Source organism: Oculina patagonica, chromosome 13 (genome assembly GCF_052425735.1).
Source record: "Oculina patagonica isolate OP01 chromosome 13, crgOcupat, whole genome shotgun sequence".
Classification (NCBI taxonomy): Eukaryota; Metazoa; Cnidaria; class Anthozoa; order Scleractinia; family Oculinidae; genus Oculina; species Oculina patagonica.
This window is the reverse complement of record NC_135770.1, coordinates 35,622,801-35,639,605: the sequence shown is the minus strand read 5'-3', so window position 1 is coordinate 35,639,605 and position 16,805 is coordinate 35,622,801. Positions and strand designations below refer to the sequence as shown.

General features: G+C 40.6%; 3 protein-coding genes across 4 annotated transcripts; 1 reads left to right on the top strand and 2 right to left on the bottom strand.

Annotated features, from left to right (window-relative positions):
• Positions 1–3,004: 3,004 nt before the first annotated feature.
• LOC144635847 (putative thiopurine S-methyltransferase) lies at positions 3,005–3,948 on the bottom strand. The gene has a single exon (XM_078494970.1). It carries the CDS (start codon positions 3,933–3,935, stop codon positions 3,222–3,224), a length of 714 nt encoding a protein of 237 aa, XP_078351096.1. The 5' UTR covers positions 3,936–3,948; the 3' UTR covers positions 3,005–3,221.
• An 815-nt stretch (positions 3,949–4,763) lies between these two features.
• Positions 4,764–7,872, top strand: LOC144635855 (anti-lipopolysaccharide factor-like). Of its 2 annotated transcripts, none has more exons than XM_078494978.1 (3): positions 4,764–5,172; positions 5,281–5,360; positions 7,611–7,872. In XM_078494978.1, exons 2-3 carry the CDS (start codon positions 5,292–5,294, stop codon positions 7,809–7,811), a joined length of 270 nt encoding a protein of 89 aa, XP_078351104.1. In that variant the 5' UTR covers positions 4,764–5,172; positions 5,281–5,291; the 3' UTR covers positions 7,812–7,872. The 2 variants fall into 2 exon arrangements, with proteins under 2 accessions (XP_078351104.1, XP_078351103.1); XM_078494977.1 differs by having other exon boundaries at positions 4,789–5,172; positions 5,262–5,360.
• Positions 7,873–8,424: 552 nt separating this feature from the next.
• LOC144637173 (monocarboxylate transporter 10-like) lies at positions 8,425–16,625 on the bottom strand. Its single transcript, XM_078496308.1, has 5 exons — positions 16,574–16,625; positions 12,830–13,044; positions 10,523–11,124; positions 9,402–9,771; positions 8,425–8,618 (listed from the first exon to the last, which is right to left on the bottom strand). The coding sequence occupies exons 2-5, from the start codon at positions 12,990–12,992 to the stop codon at positions 8,425–8,427; spliced, it is 1,329 nt and encodes a 442-aa protein (XP_078352434.1). The 5' UTR covers positions 12,993–13,044; positions 16,574–16,625.
• Positions 16,626–16,805: the final 180 nt, after the last annotated feature.

Genomic DNA, 16,805 nt, shown 5'->3' with positions numbered 1-16,805 from the left:
CCTTGCCACAAATGAAACTGTAAAGTCATGAAATGAAGAGGACATTTCTTAAAGGAATTATTTCTGTAAAGGATATGGTGGTCTCTGCTCTGACTAGCCGAAAGAAAGATTTAGCAGTCGCGCCAGGAGTCTACAATATTTTACACAGCTGGGTACAGTATGCGTGTTATTTTTTTTATTATGAGACTTCGTTCCTCAAAATTTAATTTGTATGGCTAGTAGATCGTTTTATCATTCGTAAGACAGCAGTCGTTTCTTTTTCCAAACACTTGAAACGAACGATCGCCACACGCGAGCGAGAACATCTGGGAAAGAAGCAAAAATATGGAATGTAAATTCGACTTAAGCCAGTTAGAAATGCTGAATGTTTGTTTTGTAGCGCGCTTCGAATGTTGTCATTCACGTCTGCCGGATCTATGTAAATTTCCGGCATTATTCTAATAATGGCAAATGCACTTTTAAACAATACACTGAGATCTCGCAAAATCTTGGACAAATTGTACGGCTGCCTACGCGAATTATTGGCCGATAAACACGCACCGTAATCAGGATTTATCGTATCAAGATAAAGACGGTTGAAAATATACCATAGGGCTAACGTACCATAAAGAGAAACAATTGCAGTTCTGTTTATTTTTGAAGAGGAAATTTTTGGTTTCGTTTGTCCATAGTTTTGGTTTCGTTTGTTCATAGTTAGTAACTATGGTTTGTCTAAAAGTGCTAATCTTGGGTTTGAAGAAGTGTTACCTTGCCGTGTTGTCAAGTTTAATTATGTCACTAAGTTTATACTCTCAGTGCTCTCACGCTTCGGAGAAATATGTCAGTCCACTGTAATTTACCACACAAGAACACGAGCTACCGATCGCTACTTGTATTAAAATCACCAAATCGTGATATAATAACGACTAACCACCGGGATAGGCGTACCGTAACCTGAATTTACACAATCGACAAGCAAGAAACCCCGGCAAACAGCGCTCGCATTGCGATACTGCGAAACCAGTCTCAAAAATCAAAGCCCGTCGATGTATTTGCTTTTGGAAACAATAACAGTTCTAGTTATTCATTTTTATAGGGAATTTCTCATTTGAATCTGCTTCGCCGAACTTCGATTGTCCTCGTCGACCAGCGCTTATGTGAAAGAGCGTTGGATCGGCTTGCGGTTGGACAGGTCCATCTGTAACTACACTGTAACTACTTCAGTCGATTTTGTGTCATTCGTTGTGAGATTCTTTTCTGCTTGAAACACACTCTGTCAAGTCCGCAGATGGCAACATATCGTTCTTTTAGGACATGATTTCGATTTATCAACGAAAAAGCAGCAACAATCTCAGCTGAAGTAGTGAACTTCACTGTGTATCAACAAAATCTAAATGTAAACTGATCCGTGGAACCACTAACTACGTCATCCGAGCCAAATTCGTTTCCAGTCTCCGGACCCACTGTTTTGGCTAACTGAGGGCACTTTAGGCGGCAAAAAGTCCGATTTCTCTCTCTTTGACATTATCCTTTTTTTAGATTTTCGGAAAGTAGGCAAAATAAGCTACCAAAAAGAGCAAAAAAATTTTTTACTTCATAGGCACTTTAAGTTGATTGTTTCGTTCCTGACTTCTTATGCATGTAACTTTTAAAATCCAGATTGAAAAAATAACAGAGGATCCACTGCAACATGCAAATCATTTTTTCCCACAAAATCTAAAGTATATTTTCAATCAACCTCAATATTATATTTTGAGCATCTTTAATCTTGTCTTTTAGTTTTCTATAATTTCGTTTATCCATCAAGCCACAGCTTAACCCAGTTTCCATAACATGATGACAAGGAGTATTTCTACTCCTCCCGGGATGGGATGCTATTCCATGGCAGGGTTAACCCACCACATTAAATTCTCCGTTACCCATTATACACCTGAGTAAAGAGAGCAATATGAAAGTTTCTTGCCCAAGAACACAACCCAGTGCCCTGGCCAGGGCTCCAACCTGTACCGTTTGATCTGGAGTCCAGCACACTAAAGATACCTTATTGTTACTTATTTTCGCGGGAACTTAATTTCGCGAAAATGGAACTGACATATTTCGCGGGACTTAAATTTCACGATTTGGCCAAAAAAATATGTTTAGAGGAACTAAATTTCACGAAAGTTGTCAAAATACTGGCCTGCATTAACAAACAGTAAGTCTTAAAATTGGCACAACTGATTTAAATTTTCCACTAACAATGGTTTCCAATGACACTGAACAAAACCATATAACAAAACAAAACTAGTAAAACAGTTTGACATGTTCTTTTGTAACAAAGTAAAGCTAGTTTGACGACTGTACCAAGATAATTATGTAGTAAACTGACGGCAACATTGATTAATCATAATGAATTATAGAGTAGGGTATTAAAGCTCGCTTCGTTATTTTTCGCGAGAACCTTTTTCTCGGGTCTTTAATTTTGATTTTTTGAAAATCGCGAAAATTAAGTCCGCAAAAATAAGTAACAATAAGGTACACTAACCATTAAGCCACCATAACTCCCGCAAAATGTGTTTTTAATATCTATCATTATTTTGAACTTTATTGAAACACCTGTGATTCCAGACACTTTCCACGGTACATGGTACTTATGTTGTCCATGTTACATATAACAGGTTCACTCTGATTTGACCACGTGTCCCCCCCATTTGAATTTCAAACCTTTTCATGTTATAATTTCAATGTCAGAATTTTAACACAAGTCTTGTTGTCCATAGTCATTTCATCAGCCTTCATGTCACTGTTTTAATGCCATGTCACTTTTTGAAATTTTACCCTAACAGGGCCTCTCTGGTTATCTTTTGGGTGGCTTTTCTGTCACTGATTTCTTAACATGGTATGGCAAGTCAGGCACGTCTGTATACAAATATGTAGGAAAGTCTGATACACTAACAGTCAACTCTCTCTAAAACAGACACCTTCGGAACCGGCTCCAACTGTCTGTCTTAGAGATGTGTCCATCTTATAGGGTGTTAAGTTACAGTAAAATGAAAAATGGCAGGGACAGGACCAGCACCAGGTGTCCGTCTTATGGAGGTGTCCATCATATAGAGGTGTCTGTTAAGAGAGAGTTGACTGTATACAAATTTTCATAATGATAATTTAAAGAAACTCATCACCAAAAAAATAAATTGTTTGAATCTCAATCAATAAACTACATTCCCCACCCCGCCCAGTTTTAGAACACCAAAGGTGATGCATTAATTTGCCTTCGGTTTGTACAAATGGTAGTGCCGATTGTGAGCAAAGGATAAATTTCTGTTAGGGTCTTCCGGAAGTCTGTAAACATCCAGTTCCTTGATGGTAAAATCCTCACCGAAAGCTTCTTGCCTTAGCTCTTCGGAAATGCTAGCCGGCGGGCGATTTCCACGGTCGATCTCGTAGTAATGGCTTTCCACCATTAAGTTTCCATCGCACGCCAGAAGCGAATGCAAAAATTTGGTGTATCGTTTGCCTCGGTCACCAGCTGATGGTACAATAGCAGACATGGATCCACGGTCCCAGATTGCGTCAAATTTCCCACCGACATCTTCCCCGCTGAGGGTAAACAAATCACAGCAAAAGATCGTGATCTGCTTCTCTTTGCACTTGTAGACTTCGGCTGGCTCGCTGGCTGCGGCGATTGTAACTGACTCCACCGTAAAAGTCAGGCTATTTTCTGTAAAGAAACTCTCAATCGCCTGCTTGGCTAGCTCCACTCCAACAACAGTATGGCCTTGATCAGCTAACCACAGCATGTCCAAGGACTTGCCGCAGAGTGGAACGAACACTCGTATGTTCGACCTTCCGCCTGTAAGCTCGTCAATGTACTTGATGAGATATTCGTTTACTTCGTCTCTATGCCAGCCAGTTTTACCTTCCTTCCAACGATCCGTCCAATATTCAAATGTCGTTGTTTCGAGTTCTTCAGACATCTTTTTCCGAAGGGGGCGATTTCTCCGAACGAATGCTTGGTAGCCACGCACTGGAGAACACGTCAAGTAAGGTGTCACGAACTGTCCATTTGCAGTATGTGACCTCCTTTTCGTTCACTGTCAAGAACAGAGTAAATGGGGTGGAACGAAATGATCATCAGTAAATAGCAAGAAAATAATCTGGGACTGTAGTGTGCTTGGAGATGTTAGTTTGGTTGTATCGGGCAGTGTATTGTTTGTGACAGTGATTTCATTGCACCATGAATATAACGTTTTCAGAGTTGCAGGTTCATGTTAAACAGTTGCTGCCACATTGATAAGGACCTCGAAGTTGGTTGTTTTGTGTAAGATTGCGTAGTTTGGCTAGCCTGAATTTCAGACGTCTTCCTCTGGATGCGTGCGCGCTCCAGGGGAGCAAGACAATTGCGACCAGTTCTTCAGACGTCTTCCAACCAGAAGAAGACGTCTCCATCTGCGCTATTTTAAAATGTGATTCAAGCTGCCAAAGTTAGCCTTATAATGCGTAGTGGTAGGAGCTCATAATGGAAGCTCCTCAGTAGACTAAAAGATGAACAAAACACAAGATAAACATAATTCATCTTCGAAGACTTGGATATTTTTGGGTCCTAAAATTTGCCTTCATTCGATCATCCCCGTACGTCATTTTACAAGCCGGAGTACCCCCTCTGGGGCCATGTTAACCCCAAATTCGGAAAATATATGTATAGGAAAATACCACCCCGTTCCCCCACCCTTTGCCCCTGACAAAAAGAATTCCTTTTCTGTTGGTGCACATAAAAATAAGGTCGGACCACACAAAGGGAATTGACCCGGGGAAGTCCCCTGCTCGTGTAAACTAGTCATCATCGTCAAAAATTCTTGTCGTGTGGCCAAGAAAATGTTTTGTCCCTGCGACTTGTCTTATCGAATCAAACCTCGTTTGATTTCATGTAATAACTGACCATCTGGGGTAAAATTGTGTTCAGGTCAATTCCTAAAATGTGTTCTGACCTTACTCTTGGTTCTGATCGTCGTGTACCTGCGAGCGAATATAAAAACTTTCATGTAGAGCACATTGCGTGGGAGTCGCATAAGATTTCGTTCGAGGGACAAGTCCCCTCAAATTGCGTCATCAGAGGAGATTTGGGCCCAAGCTCCTGGTTGTATTCCCGGTAACTGTGAAGTATCCATTCCAAAGGTTGACGCCGAAGAAGGAAGAGGGAACTTTTAACGCTTGGTAAGACTTGAAACATAGCGGCTGTTTTAATTCTACCCCATTGTATTGTAGAATCAAGTTTGCCCGTTTAATAATCATATTTTTAAAAGGAATTTTCGATTTTGCCAGATATTGTCAACATGAATGTTATTCAAGATGTCGCAGCTTTGTATTCCTTTCTTCAAAGTGTCTCCGGCGCATCTGGGCAGGTTAGTATTGATTTCTCACAAAATTATTTGATTTGTTTATGCATGGATGAGAACATCGAAAAAACCTAAAGCTAAAATTTACGCTTCATGTGTTGTAAATTTAATTGATTTTGCATCTCACGGCATCGCAGAATGGAAATCGAAGGATCCATGCAATCCGTACAGCTCAGAAATAAATTCATTTTTCATCAAGTTAAGACAAATTAATCGCACTGATGCTTTCTGCCTTCTGTAAATGTGAAATGTTTGCAACGAAATATTTTTAGAATACGATAATTTGCACGTATTCAGTCTTAATTTTCCAGAAATGTTTTATACTTCTCAACTCAACTGAACAAAGTACATTTCTTTGAAACTTTCAAATTCACTTCCGGCATGGGCTCTGCTTCCGGTTATGCGTCATGGCTTAAAGCGGATTTGTTTCACTTTCTGTGAAACTTCACGGGAAAACCCCTCTTTCATTTTCTCTAGTCTTTTACAATACCTGCATGCCGTGACAAAGCATAAATAAGAATTTCATGCACGGATAAACAATTAAACATAGCCAGCTCACGCAAGCCGTGTTTAGGTTATGTTTCAGCAAACCTTTCTGCAATTTCAATATTAATAACAAATATTTTTGTTTTAGTTATACAGTAAAAACCCGCGAGTAAGATAGCCTAAACAGGTTCTTAAATCATTGGAAGTTAAATGAAATTTAGGCTATTCAAGTTCTCAATAGGTTCTTATTTTCTGAAGAAAATTTACATTGATGCTAATAGAACTTTTAGTGGTATTCGGCCTATTCCTTGTATAAAATTTGCATACAGTCGAAGCTCTCGTAAGCGGACACCCTCGGGACGCGAAAAAAGTGTCCGTAACTGGAGCTGGCCGCTTACGAGAATGGTTCTCGTAACAGTGTGTCGTAAGCGGCCACTAGAGATGTAGGGGATAGATGGCCGCTTACAGGAGCTTACCCAGCTAACAATAACAGGACGGACGTGGATGGCGACAAAACAAACACTGAAATATGATACTGTAATTATTGTAAAATCATTGTGACGAACGGCGATGTGAAGTCGATTGATAAAAACAAGATACAGAGGTTTTTATAGGATTTTCTTTGGGGTGTCCGCTTACGGGAGCTTAAAAACTAAGAAAAAGTTTAAGTCGTAATCTGTGAAAGTGTCCGCGGTCGCTTACGGGAATGTCCGCTTACCAGAATGTAAAAATACAGAGTTTGTATGGGAGTAAAAACGGGGTTTCAAACAAGGCGGCCGTAAGTAGAGCTGTCCGCTTACGAGAGTGTCCGTTATTAAAGGGAGCTTCGACTGTACCACATAAGTGCTAAGGAAAACGTGAAGCACGAATCAGTTTAGAATATTACATTATATACATTCACAGTAATGCTTTGTCCAAACTTAATTCCCAAAAGTAAACATTTTAATCAATTTTGGAAAATGAGAACCTGTTTCCAAATTTGAGGCTAAATAGGTTTTAATAAAAATAGGGTTTAATTTGCAAATTTTAGCCTAACAGGTTCTTAAGCCTGGTTTTCACTAGCGACGCAAGCGGCCAGCGCAAGCACAAGCGCGATCACGCAAAAAGGACAAATTTTGATCCTTGTGCTTGTGCATGCCGCAAGCACAAGCACAAGGTATCAAATGCAATGCGCTTGTGTTTTTCCTTGAGTCGAAGCCGTTTTCACAGAGAAAAAAGAGCTATTATCCTTATGGAGCGGTTTTCATTTGAGTGTCGAAAGTTAATTGCGTTTGCTTTGGTTTTGCATTATTTCGCTAAGTGATTGGCTTAAAAATCTCGCGCCACTTTCTCAGCCAATCAGAACTAAAACCAAAACCAATCGTGACTCGCTCGCGCACGTTTTCCCGCGCTTCGTGCCGGCTACATGTATTTGCTTCGAGTTTTGATTGGTTCACTGGATTGTCTGTGTCCTTTGTGATTGGCCAGAGTAATCAGGGACGGCGGAGCAATTTTCCAAGTGGGGGGGCTGACTTGAGACTTGAAGTGGGGGGGCTTAAAAGACCCTTCTCTTAATAAGTCTTTATTTTTTCGGAAATTCTGGGGGGCCTAAAGCCCCCCAGCCCCCCCGGTTCCGCCGTCCCTGGTAATTACTTTGGTTTTGGTTTTACGACACTCAATTGAAAACTGCTCTATTTATGCTTGCGCTTGTGCTTGCGTCGCTAGTGAAAACTAGGCTTTACTCGCGGGTTTTTACTGTATTTCATTTTTTTGCCCAATTTTTTTCTTCAGCTTAATTTCAAGGGTCGCGTGGTAAACTACAAAGCAGAAGGCCGTATTCACAAGCTTCAATGGGTGTACGATGGAACTGCGTGGGATGTGGAAAGTGGAACCAGTGTGAAGGCAAGGCACTATAAAAGTACACAAGGCGCTATTGAACACGCTGTCAAGGAGCTGATCGACAACCTCAAGGCTCAAGGAATATTAAAATAAGGAGAAATAGAAAGCTGCCTTTTATTACGAAGATTTCAAAAGGTCGCTGTTGCATTCTTTTTTAAAAAAAATTCAAATTATTGTAGTCGCGCGAAATTTATTTATAAATGACTAAATGGTCCGTCAGCTTAAGAACGTATAGCCAAAACTTATGGAGTTGCTATTACTTTGTAACATAAGCTGTATGAATGTGGTCGAAATAAAGTTAGCTTTCAGTCTGAGTTTTATTTATCAACTAAGTGATGTTATTTTTCACTCTGAATACCATTACGTTTCTGTACGGAGTCGTTGTGGATATTACGTGGCCAAGAGTTCCTCTATTGGCTAATTACATCAAATTGCGACACGGTGGCAGTCGTGGGCCAGATCTCCCAACCAGTTGGTCCAAATAATATTCGAGAACGTAATTCTTCCTAATACTATAAAATAAAGCCCTCCCCGAAAATTAGCCCATCCAAAAGAGACGATGAGAAAATATAAGACCAAGAGAAAATAAGACATATAAGCCTAGGGCTAATTTTCGTGATTTTACGGCCGATGCGACCTGTCAGACCTTATTAACGCCTATTCCTCGAATAGAATCTAAAAGGGAGTCCCTTCAGTCTTATTTCTTTTAGACACCTTTTGGTCCTGTGTTATTCTCACGCGGTACATTCCTGTGCTCTGTAGCGCTGTTTTCGTGCAGCGTTTGAGACCTTTGCTGTCGAAAACACCGCAAAAAGAAGGGCACCAGACTACCGAAAATTATGACACTTCCGACCATGTAGAACGCAGGAACGTAGCTACCGAGTTTTTCCGCCATTAGACCTGCAAAGAAAGCACGAATTGTGATAAATAAGTGACTTCAGTAACTGAGAAATAATAATGATCTTAGAAAAAAAATTTACCATCTTTATTATTTACTACAAACTTGATGATTTCGACATTGCTGATCCTAGCAGTATGCAGGACGCGTGTCACATATCAACCTAGTAAATGGCCCAGCTCACCACGAGTCTCTCGTAGCTCAGTTGGTTAGAGCGCCCAACCGGTATCTGGGAGGCCATGGGTTCGATTCCCGTCGGGGACTCAGAATTTTTCTTTGTCCCATGCTCGTGTCATGTTGAACATCTCATCTTTATTATTTATTACCGAGCTTAAAATTTACCATCTTTATTATTTACTACAAAAATGATCTTAGATGTTCCGCAAGGCTGAGATTGAAGAAGTTCTAGTCTGGAGGCCCTCGGTTTCCGTACCATTACTAAGCGACTAGGCAGAAGTATTTCTACTCCCCCTGAATGGGATGCTGGTCTATCGTAGTTTACCCCAGCATTAAATTAATTCGCTGGCACCCATTTATACATCTGGGTGGAGATAGGCACTATGAGAGTAAAGTGTCTTGTCCGAGATACAACGCGGTAACTCCGGCCAGGGCGCAGCTAGTACCCGGACGGCATGATCCGCAGTCAAGCGCGCTAACCATTAGGCCACCACGATCATAAAACACTGATACCGATTTGTTCATATGCCTGTCAAAACACACTCTGATCTTACTCGCACAGGTTTGCTAATAAGGGGTATGTCTATAAAACGTGTTTTAAAACTCACCAACCAAAGGTGGCCCACTTGCGAGAGAAAACGAACTCAACAACCACATCCAGCCAATTGCTGATGCTCTCTGTTCCTCCGGTACACAAGATAAAATAACAGTGATATTCGTGGTAATGAATGCGCCTTCACAGATTCCAAAAACACAAACATACGCTGCTAGAACGGCGTAGTTTTTTGACAGTGTTACAAGAATGGTTATTGTTCCCCCAAAAAATACAGCTGCTTGGCAAATATATCGCACATTAACACACTGCAAGTCACAGAGTCTGCCGAACAAGATCTTTCCAAATATCGACGACAATCCATAGTAAATGAAGAGTTTAGAAGCCAAGTCTGAAGAAATGCCAATATCCTCGCAGTAACGAACCTGTGATTAAAGACAAAATATTTCTGCTGTAACAAAATGGAAAGATCTTTTTAGTTAGTGATCTCTTTTTAAGTTAGAACGCTTTTACCTGCTAGCTGGGCTATATAAGATCAACAACAAGTATCTTTGAGAAAAATTACTTGTGTTCGCCATCCATCAAAACTACATTTATTTTTTTCAGTCACGGTGAGCTAATTTGAGGGCCTCCTCTGACTAGACATTTAGTGGTCAACAACTATTTGTTATTGACAAGTAAATGTTTATCGAGAACTTTAAAGGCAGTGTGTGAGGTGAGTTGTCGACAACTGAACGCTAAATTTTTAGTTGTCGACAGCTAACCAGTTGCCCATTTCGAAAAGGGAAACTACTTTAATAGTTGTCGAAAACTAGGTTTTTGTCTGTTTTCCCGGTGTGTGGGGATGTTGTCGGCAACTATCGTTACTGCGTTGTCAATGGTCAGTGGTCTGAGCATACGTAGTAAATGTTAGTTTCCAAGCTCTCGCTGGCCTGACTTAGTTGTCAACAACAAATTCAACACTCCAATGTGTGGAATGTTTGCATGGGACAGAGTCAGTTGTAGATAACAATTAGTTTTCGACAGCAAATAGTTGTCGGCCACAAAATAACTAGTCTGTGGAAGCCCTAAGACTTATTTGGGGAAGGTTTTTAAGCTAGTCCAATAATTTGAAAAAGGAATCCGATTTCCAGACTTTGCACAATTAATTAATTTTAACTGAGAACTCAATATTACCAGGTGTAAAGTTGGAGAATATTCACCAAAATTCACCACAGCGGCTAACAGAGCAATTTTAACAAACTCAGGATTCCGCCATACACTGACAGTTAGCTCCTCCTTATGAAGCAAGGAAATCTCTTCTGCGCTTTGTGTCAAACTTGGATCATCTATTGTCACCCGATGACCGCTTTCCACATTCGGATCATAAAAGCAGTAGCCCAACAGGCAAAACCCAAGAACAGCTCCCGCCATAATTCTATACGTGTACCTCCAACCGAACGTAGCGAGAAGAGTGTCTAGGATTGGTCCGAGACACATGACACCCACGGAGCCACCAGAGCCGAATATTCCATTGGCAAACGCCCGCCTCTTCTCGAAATATTTACCGACCATGACTATAGCTGGCGCGAAGACGAGGCTAGTTCCCAGACCGAAAAGCACACTGTAAGCGAAATACATGGTCACGAGGCTGTTTGAAAACGAGGTGAGCACGAGGCTTACGGCGCATGTCACAGCTCCAACCAATGAGATCGTTCTGCATCCAAAGCGGTTGATAAGGGTCGCCGTCAGGGGACCCAAGAAGAAAATCAACGCGATTCCCAAGGAGCCTACCCATGCTAAGGAAAAAAGTTTAGAAAAATAGTTCAGTGTATTATTTCCGATTGATCAGTGGAGCATAATTCGAAACTAGCTTGTTATAGCATTTTCGCTTGTACGCATTAAGAAATTAAGACGAACTGTTAGGAGTCGATTCTCATCACCCGAGTATAAATACTGTAAGGAGAAATAAGTTTTAACCCTTAATATGCTAAGTCCGGATTATTTCGGGATTTGGACGAATGGCCATTCAACCACTTATGACGTCACCAATTTACACGTCAACAGATTTTTGTGATGTGCAACTTATAGAAGTTGGATAGATCTTTCCATAGGACTGTCCATCTTGAATATTGACTGCATTCCGACAGAGCTAATCGAAAAAAACGTCATCAGTTTTTGGTGTAAAATTGGTGTTAAAACAGGCCAATAGACCCGTCCTTGATCATTTGCAGGGTTTTCCATTGATTAAAGTGCTACTGTGATGAAATTCGCATCTTTCCTTTCGTAGCCGTTTTAAAATATTAACAAGATCTCTTTATGAGAAGAAAAATGCAGTTTACTGTTTTCCAATATCACTTTTCTTTCCAGAGATATTCAAGTTCAGTAAAATATGCAAATTAGCAAAGCGATGACGTCATAGACTCAACCAAATTTTTATCAAATATGAAGAAAATGATATCTCAGCCAATTTGTATCGGAACTCTCTGATTTTTTTGCAGAACACTCTGCTTGTTGTGTTCCACCATGTGAACCCAACAATTTGGTTACCATGGCAACACGCTAGGTTCCAGATCCCCCCGATGCTAAAGGCTTTTCTTGCCAATTCTTGCATTCTTTATTGCTATTTGTCAATAATACTTTACATGCGTGATCTGGCAAGCATGTGGATGGATAAGACAGACGTCTTGCCGGGGTTTCATTTTTCTGAACTGAAAAATTCCTAAATATTCAAAATAAATTGGTGGGGACTGGAAAAGAGTGAGTTGCCATGGTAACATAATTTAATTATAACTGCACGTAACTGCACCTGCAGAACTACTAGTCTGCCAAGTTTCATTGGTCTCTGCAGAAAAATGACCGAAATAACTCAATTTTTGTACCTGACATAAAATTGGGTTGAGTAGATGACGTCATCAGTCCCCTAATTTGCATATTTTACGATTTTTTTAAGCTTAATTATCTCCGGAACTAAAAAAGATATTTGAAAACGGAAAACGGCATTTTGAATCTCTCCTTAAATACTTTATGAAACGCTAAGAAAAGCAAGGGGAGAAAATTTGATCATAGTAGCACTTTAAGATCAAAACTTTTCAGGCCAGTAGAAGGGGTGCACAGAGTGAAAGATAGAGAGAATAAGAAAGCAGGGAAAAACGAGAAGGAAAGGAGCACGGGAAAAAATCGGAATAGTTCAGCAAAAAAAAAAGTGGCTCATGTGCATGTGCCAAAGTAAAATATTGTACATTTTTACATGGAAATTTCATCAAAAACTTACTGCAGTGTCAGAAAGTGCATTTCTAGCAAAGTTTAAAGAAATTTAGTACCGTATAGCCAAGAAAATCAATTAATTGTTTAAAATACGTGTGTTTTGGAGTAATTTCAGCATATTAAGGGTTAAGGAGAAACAAGTTTTTGATCACTCTGGAAAATTGAAGGATTAATGTTATGGTCATCCCCTTTTGTCGGTCAATAACTGCATTAATTGCATATCTTTTCATGCAATACCTGTTTTATCTTTACTCTCTTTGAAGTGGTCCAGTAACACAGGGTAAAGGACTCCAAAACTGAACATCACACCGATGGTGACCGCTGACGATAGAGTACCGCTGACACAAACAACCCAACTGTAGCAACTGTCCTGTTTCCGTTGGCCGGAAGTGGGAGTCATCCTCTTTTATCCCACTCTTGTGACTTCGTTGGAGCCCACCTCAGGTTACGGTCTTACTAAGCAAAATAAGAAACATCGATCATTTAAGTGAAGTCTAGTGCCTTAACAGTCCGGCGGTCAACTCTTAAGTTTCTGTAGCATGAAGCGGCTAGGAGTATTACAACTCCCCCTGGAAGGCCTAGGGATGCTAGTCCATCGCAGGTTACTCCCCAGCATTCTGTCAAGGTTGCCTTAACAATGCCTTATTTACCCATTCATTCTCTTGGGCCGGTTCGGGGATGCACTGTGAGAGTAAAGTGTCTTCCCCAAAAACGCAACACAACGATCCTAGCCCGGGCCTGAAATTAGAGGAAACTGTCCAACCAAAATGCACTTATCACTAGTCCACGTCAGTATTTCAGAAACAATTACCAACAAAGCACACGCGCGCTCTGATTAAAGCAATTCGGCTTTTTCCTTGGGCAAAACGCGGTTTCCAAAAATTACGCGTCACGCCGGCATGACATTTCGAGAGAGAAAAAAACAAGTAATGAAGAAGACCTTAAACGTTAAGTTTCCCTTAATGTGTAGAGTAAAGAAAAGCTATTATCTTGCCTTCTATCATGAATTTCCTTAAAGAAAGTTGATTTTGTATTAAAAAAACTGGACATAAATTTACACGTTACGCAATCAGGGGCCGCGCAGAGGGAGGGGCTAGAGGGGCTTTAGCCCCCCCACTTTTGTGCAAAAAAAAATTAAACAAAAAAATAATAATAGAAATAAAAAAGCAAAAGAATTGCAAAAATCGGTAATTCGTTAGGAACAAAAGTTACTGGCAAAGTAAACGCGTAGATGAATTTACAACAGACGTTGTAATAATGAATTACCGGGGGTAGATATGAGTGGCGATAATTATCAGATTATTTTCCAATTTTAACCTTGTGCTTGTACAGGTTTATGTATTTTATGCCGCCATTACGTCCTGGCTTTTCATCTCAGTATGCAAACTCGTACTGGTAAATCCGGCAACTGGTGCAGCTGGTAAAACATCGTTTTCGACTGCCCGGAGTCTAAAAACATGGCTTCCTCCAACAATAACCCAAGAGCTATTTAGCAACCTGACGAATTTAAACAGTCACAAAGAAAGAACAGACAGACTTTCTCTTCTTTACATTGCAAACGAATTAACAGATCGCAACCGTAACAGAAAATGAAATGTTGGTACCTTTAAAGTATCTGGTCCCAGTTGTTCAAAGGGTGGATAACGTTATCCACCGGATAAATCTCTATCCAGTGGACAACTGTTAATACCTTTCTATACACTGGATAGTGATTTATCCGGTGGATAGCGTTATATCTACAATTTGAACAACTGGGGCCCGATGTACAGTAAATATCAGCCACTGTCTAAATACTTCACCGTTTTTTTTTTCTTTACGTATACTTTTTTACACCGTTCAGACCGTTGAGTTCACGGCCGGTCAGGCACAATCGTTTGATCTGGATTATTGCCCCCGCAGGGTTCCGGCCCAGAGGCCGGAACCCGAGGAGGCACCTTAGAAGTCCCCGCGTAGGTAGGTAAAATGTGTGCATTCAGTGAATGGTACCAGAAAAAATCTCGATTTTGGTCAAAGCGGCTCGCAAAGGATTGCCCAAATGCTCGCAAAGGATTGCCCTAATGCTCGCAAAGGATTGCCGGAGCCCTCGCGAAGGAGCAACGGAAGTCAGTGTTGCAAAGGATGAAAATAGCCGTCGCACTGTGATCACAAGAAACATCCGTTGCTTGAAGAAATGGCTGTAACGTGTACCTGAAATTGAAATGTTACCGAAAATAATATGAAGCATAACAGGCGTATCATCCAAGGACGAAGAGTTTCTTATCTTAGACAGCGACGGAACGTCGTGAAAACAAGCGGAAATCGTTTACATCTTACAACGAGTAATGCACAAAAGTGTGAACTTTGCCATGTAATACAAGGTTATTCGTTTCGCTTACAAACTGTCAGTTTATTTGATCCAAAGAGTGGGTTGAGTAAGGATCAAAAACTGTTCTCTCGAATCTTTGAATGTGCCATATTTTGTTACTCGTGGAATTGATAGGCTTTTTGGCCTGGAAAATATTGTTAGTTCATTTTGAATGTTATAAGCCCGGGAATAAGCTTATGTGTTGTCACCACGAATAATGTGTTATGTGTTATTTCCGCTAGGTAGTATATTCGACTCAGTTGAACTTGTAAATTTTTTTAGGACGCAACGGTGTCACACAACAAGAAATTCCGCAGCAAACAATGTCGTGACGTACATGGCACAGTAAAAAAGCAGCCTAGACCATCGGCATCAATAATTAATGGCGACAAGAAGACTCCAGTAAGGCGGGGGCAGCTTAGTGAGAACTATAACTAGTTTATAGTAATTAAAGGTTGATATGAGTAGTACAGCAGTTTAATATTTCAATCTAGTGATAGTGAATTTAAAGATCCGACAGCAAAACAGCAACAGCACTGAACTTCTGGAAACCAAAATTTAGTTTGCTTTATATGAATGCATTTCCCGTCATTTTAGATGTATTAAAATCGAAATTTTGAAGCCTCCCCCCCCCCCCCAATTTTGCTCACGCGTTCGTCTTTAGCCCCCTCACTCAAAAACTTGCTGCGCGGTCCCTGGCAATTGGGAATGCTTACGCGATGTAAGGCCAGTTTGCACCATCATTTCGACGCTAGCGGGACTTCGAACGCGATGTTCGACGAGTTAGCTTCACCGAAAGGTCTCTGATGAGTCTCTTGGCGGAGACGAAACATGCGTGTCAGACCAGCCACGAAAGTATTCATTAACAATTTACACGTTACGCAATTGGGAATGCTTACGCGATGTAAGGCCAGATTGCACCATCATTTCGACGCTAGCGGGACTTCGAACGCGATGTTCGACGAGTTAGCTTCACCGAAAGGTCTCTGATGAGTCTCTTGGCGGAGACGAAACATGCGTGTCAGACCAGCCACGAAAGTGGACATAAATGCTCCTCTTTTGTGTTTAGTGACGTCATTTGAGTAACGGAGTCAGTTTCCTGCTAGTCGCCCGGGTCTCGCAAGAGAAAAAAAATAGTAATAGAAAAAATGCTCAAATAATAAAAAAATCAGAGAAATTAGTTCGCTGTTTGCGATGCAGTACATTGTGGAATAAGGGAAAGATAGCGGGTTTCTTCCGGAAAGGTCAACTGGAGGGCATCTGAACTAGCTAGTGATTTAAAATTCGTTTCACGAAAAAATGTCAAAAATTTGTTTATACTACTGCTTCGCGTTCACAAAAGTCTAAATTCATATTAAAGCCGGTTCAGATTTCAATGCTTTTTTAGATGTTTTCTGGCTAATAATTATATTATTTTATATACCCTTTTATACGGACTCCGCACCTACCAGGCAAAATGATCCAAAGTCCACGTTCACTATGATTTGATATCATTAGTCAGAACCGAATTCTTCTCGAAAGATGACTGACTGTTCAACCGACTTCAATGCACCTACAGAAAAATAATCAAAAATAAAGAATGCAAGAGAAAAAATGTACTTGGTCTCATTACAGTGTAGTGCAATGAATATTTATACCTTTCACATACTTCCTTTCGCCGATTTCACAATATCCAAACCCGCAGAACAAATATCTACAAATATCACGCTATTAAACAATGCCCATTCTCACGAATTGCGCCCGCTCATCTGACCAGCGTATAGTTTGCCTTTCGATCTACGAGAGAAAGCTTACCTGCCTGTTTTCTTGAAGCAAGTCGTCTACGACAATGAAAAATACTGAAGAGCAAAAATAAAAGAAGTCGTGACC

What these genes read in the sequence shown, in the direction of transcription:
- LOC144635847 (XM_078494970.1), bottom strand. Translation starts at nt 3,935, where the DNA reads ATGTCTGAAGAACTCGAAACAACGACATTTGAATATTGGACGGATCGT.
- LOC144635855 (XM_078494978.1), top strand. Translation starts at nt 5,292, where the DNA reads ATGAATGTTATTCAAGATGTCGCAGCTTTGTATTCCTTTCTTCAAAGT. An exon ending in TCTCCGGCGCATCTGGGCAG is followed by an intron (nt 5,361 to 7,610) that starts GTTAGTATTGAT and finishes TTTTTTCTTCAG; the next exon opens with CTTAATTTCAAGGGTCGCGT.
- LOC144637173 (XM_078496308.1), bottom strand. Translation starts at nt 12,992, where the DNA reads ATGACTCCCACTTCCGGCCAACGGAAACAGGACAGTTGCTACAGTTGG. An exon ending in AGAGAGTAAAGATAAAACAG is followed by an intron (nt 11,125 to 12,829) that starts GTATTGCATGAA and finishes TTTTTTCCTTAG; the next exon opens with CATGGGTAGGCTCCTTGGGA. An exon ending in ATTCTCCAACTTTACACCTG is followed by an intron (nt 9,772 to 10,522) that starts GTAATATTGAGT and finishes CTTTAATCACAG; the next exon opens with GTTCGTTACTGCGAGGATAT.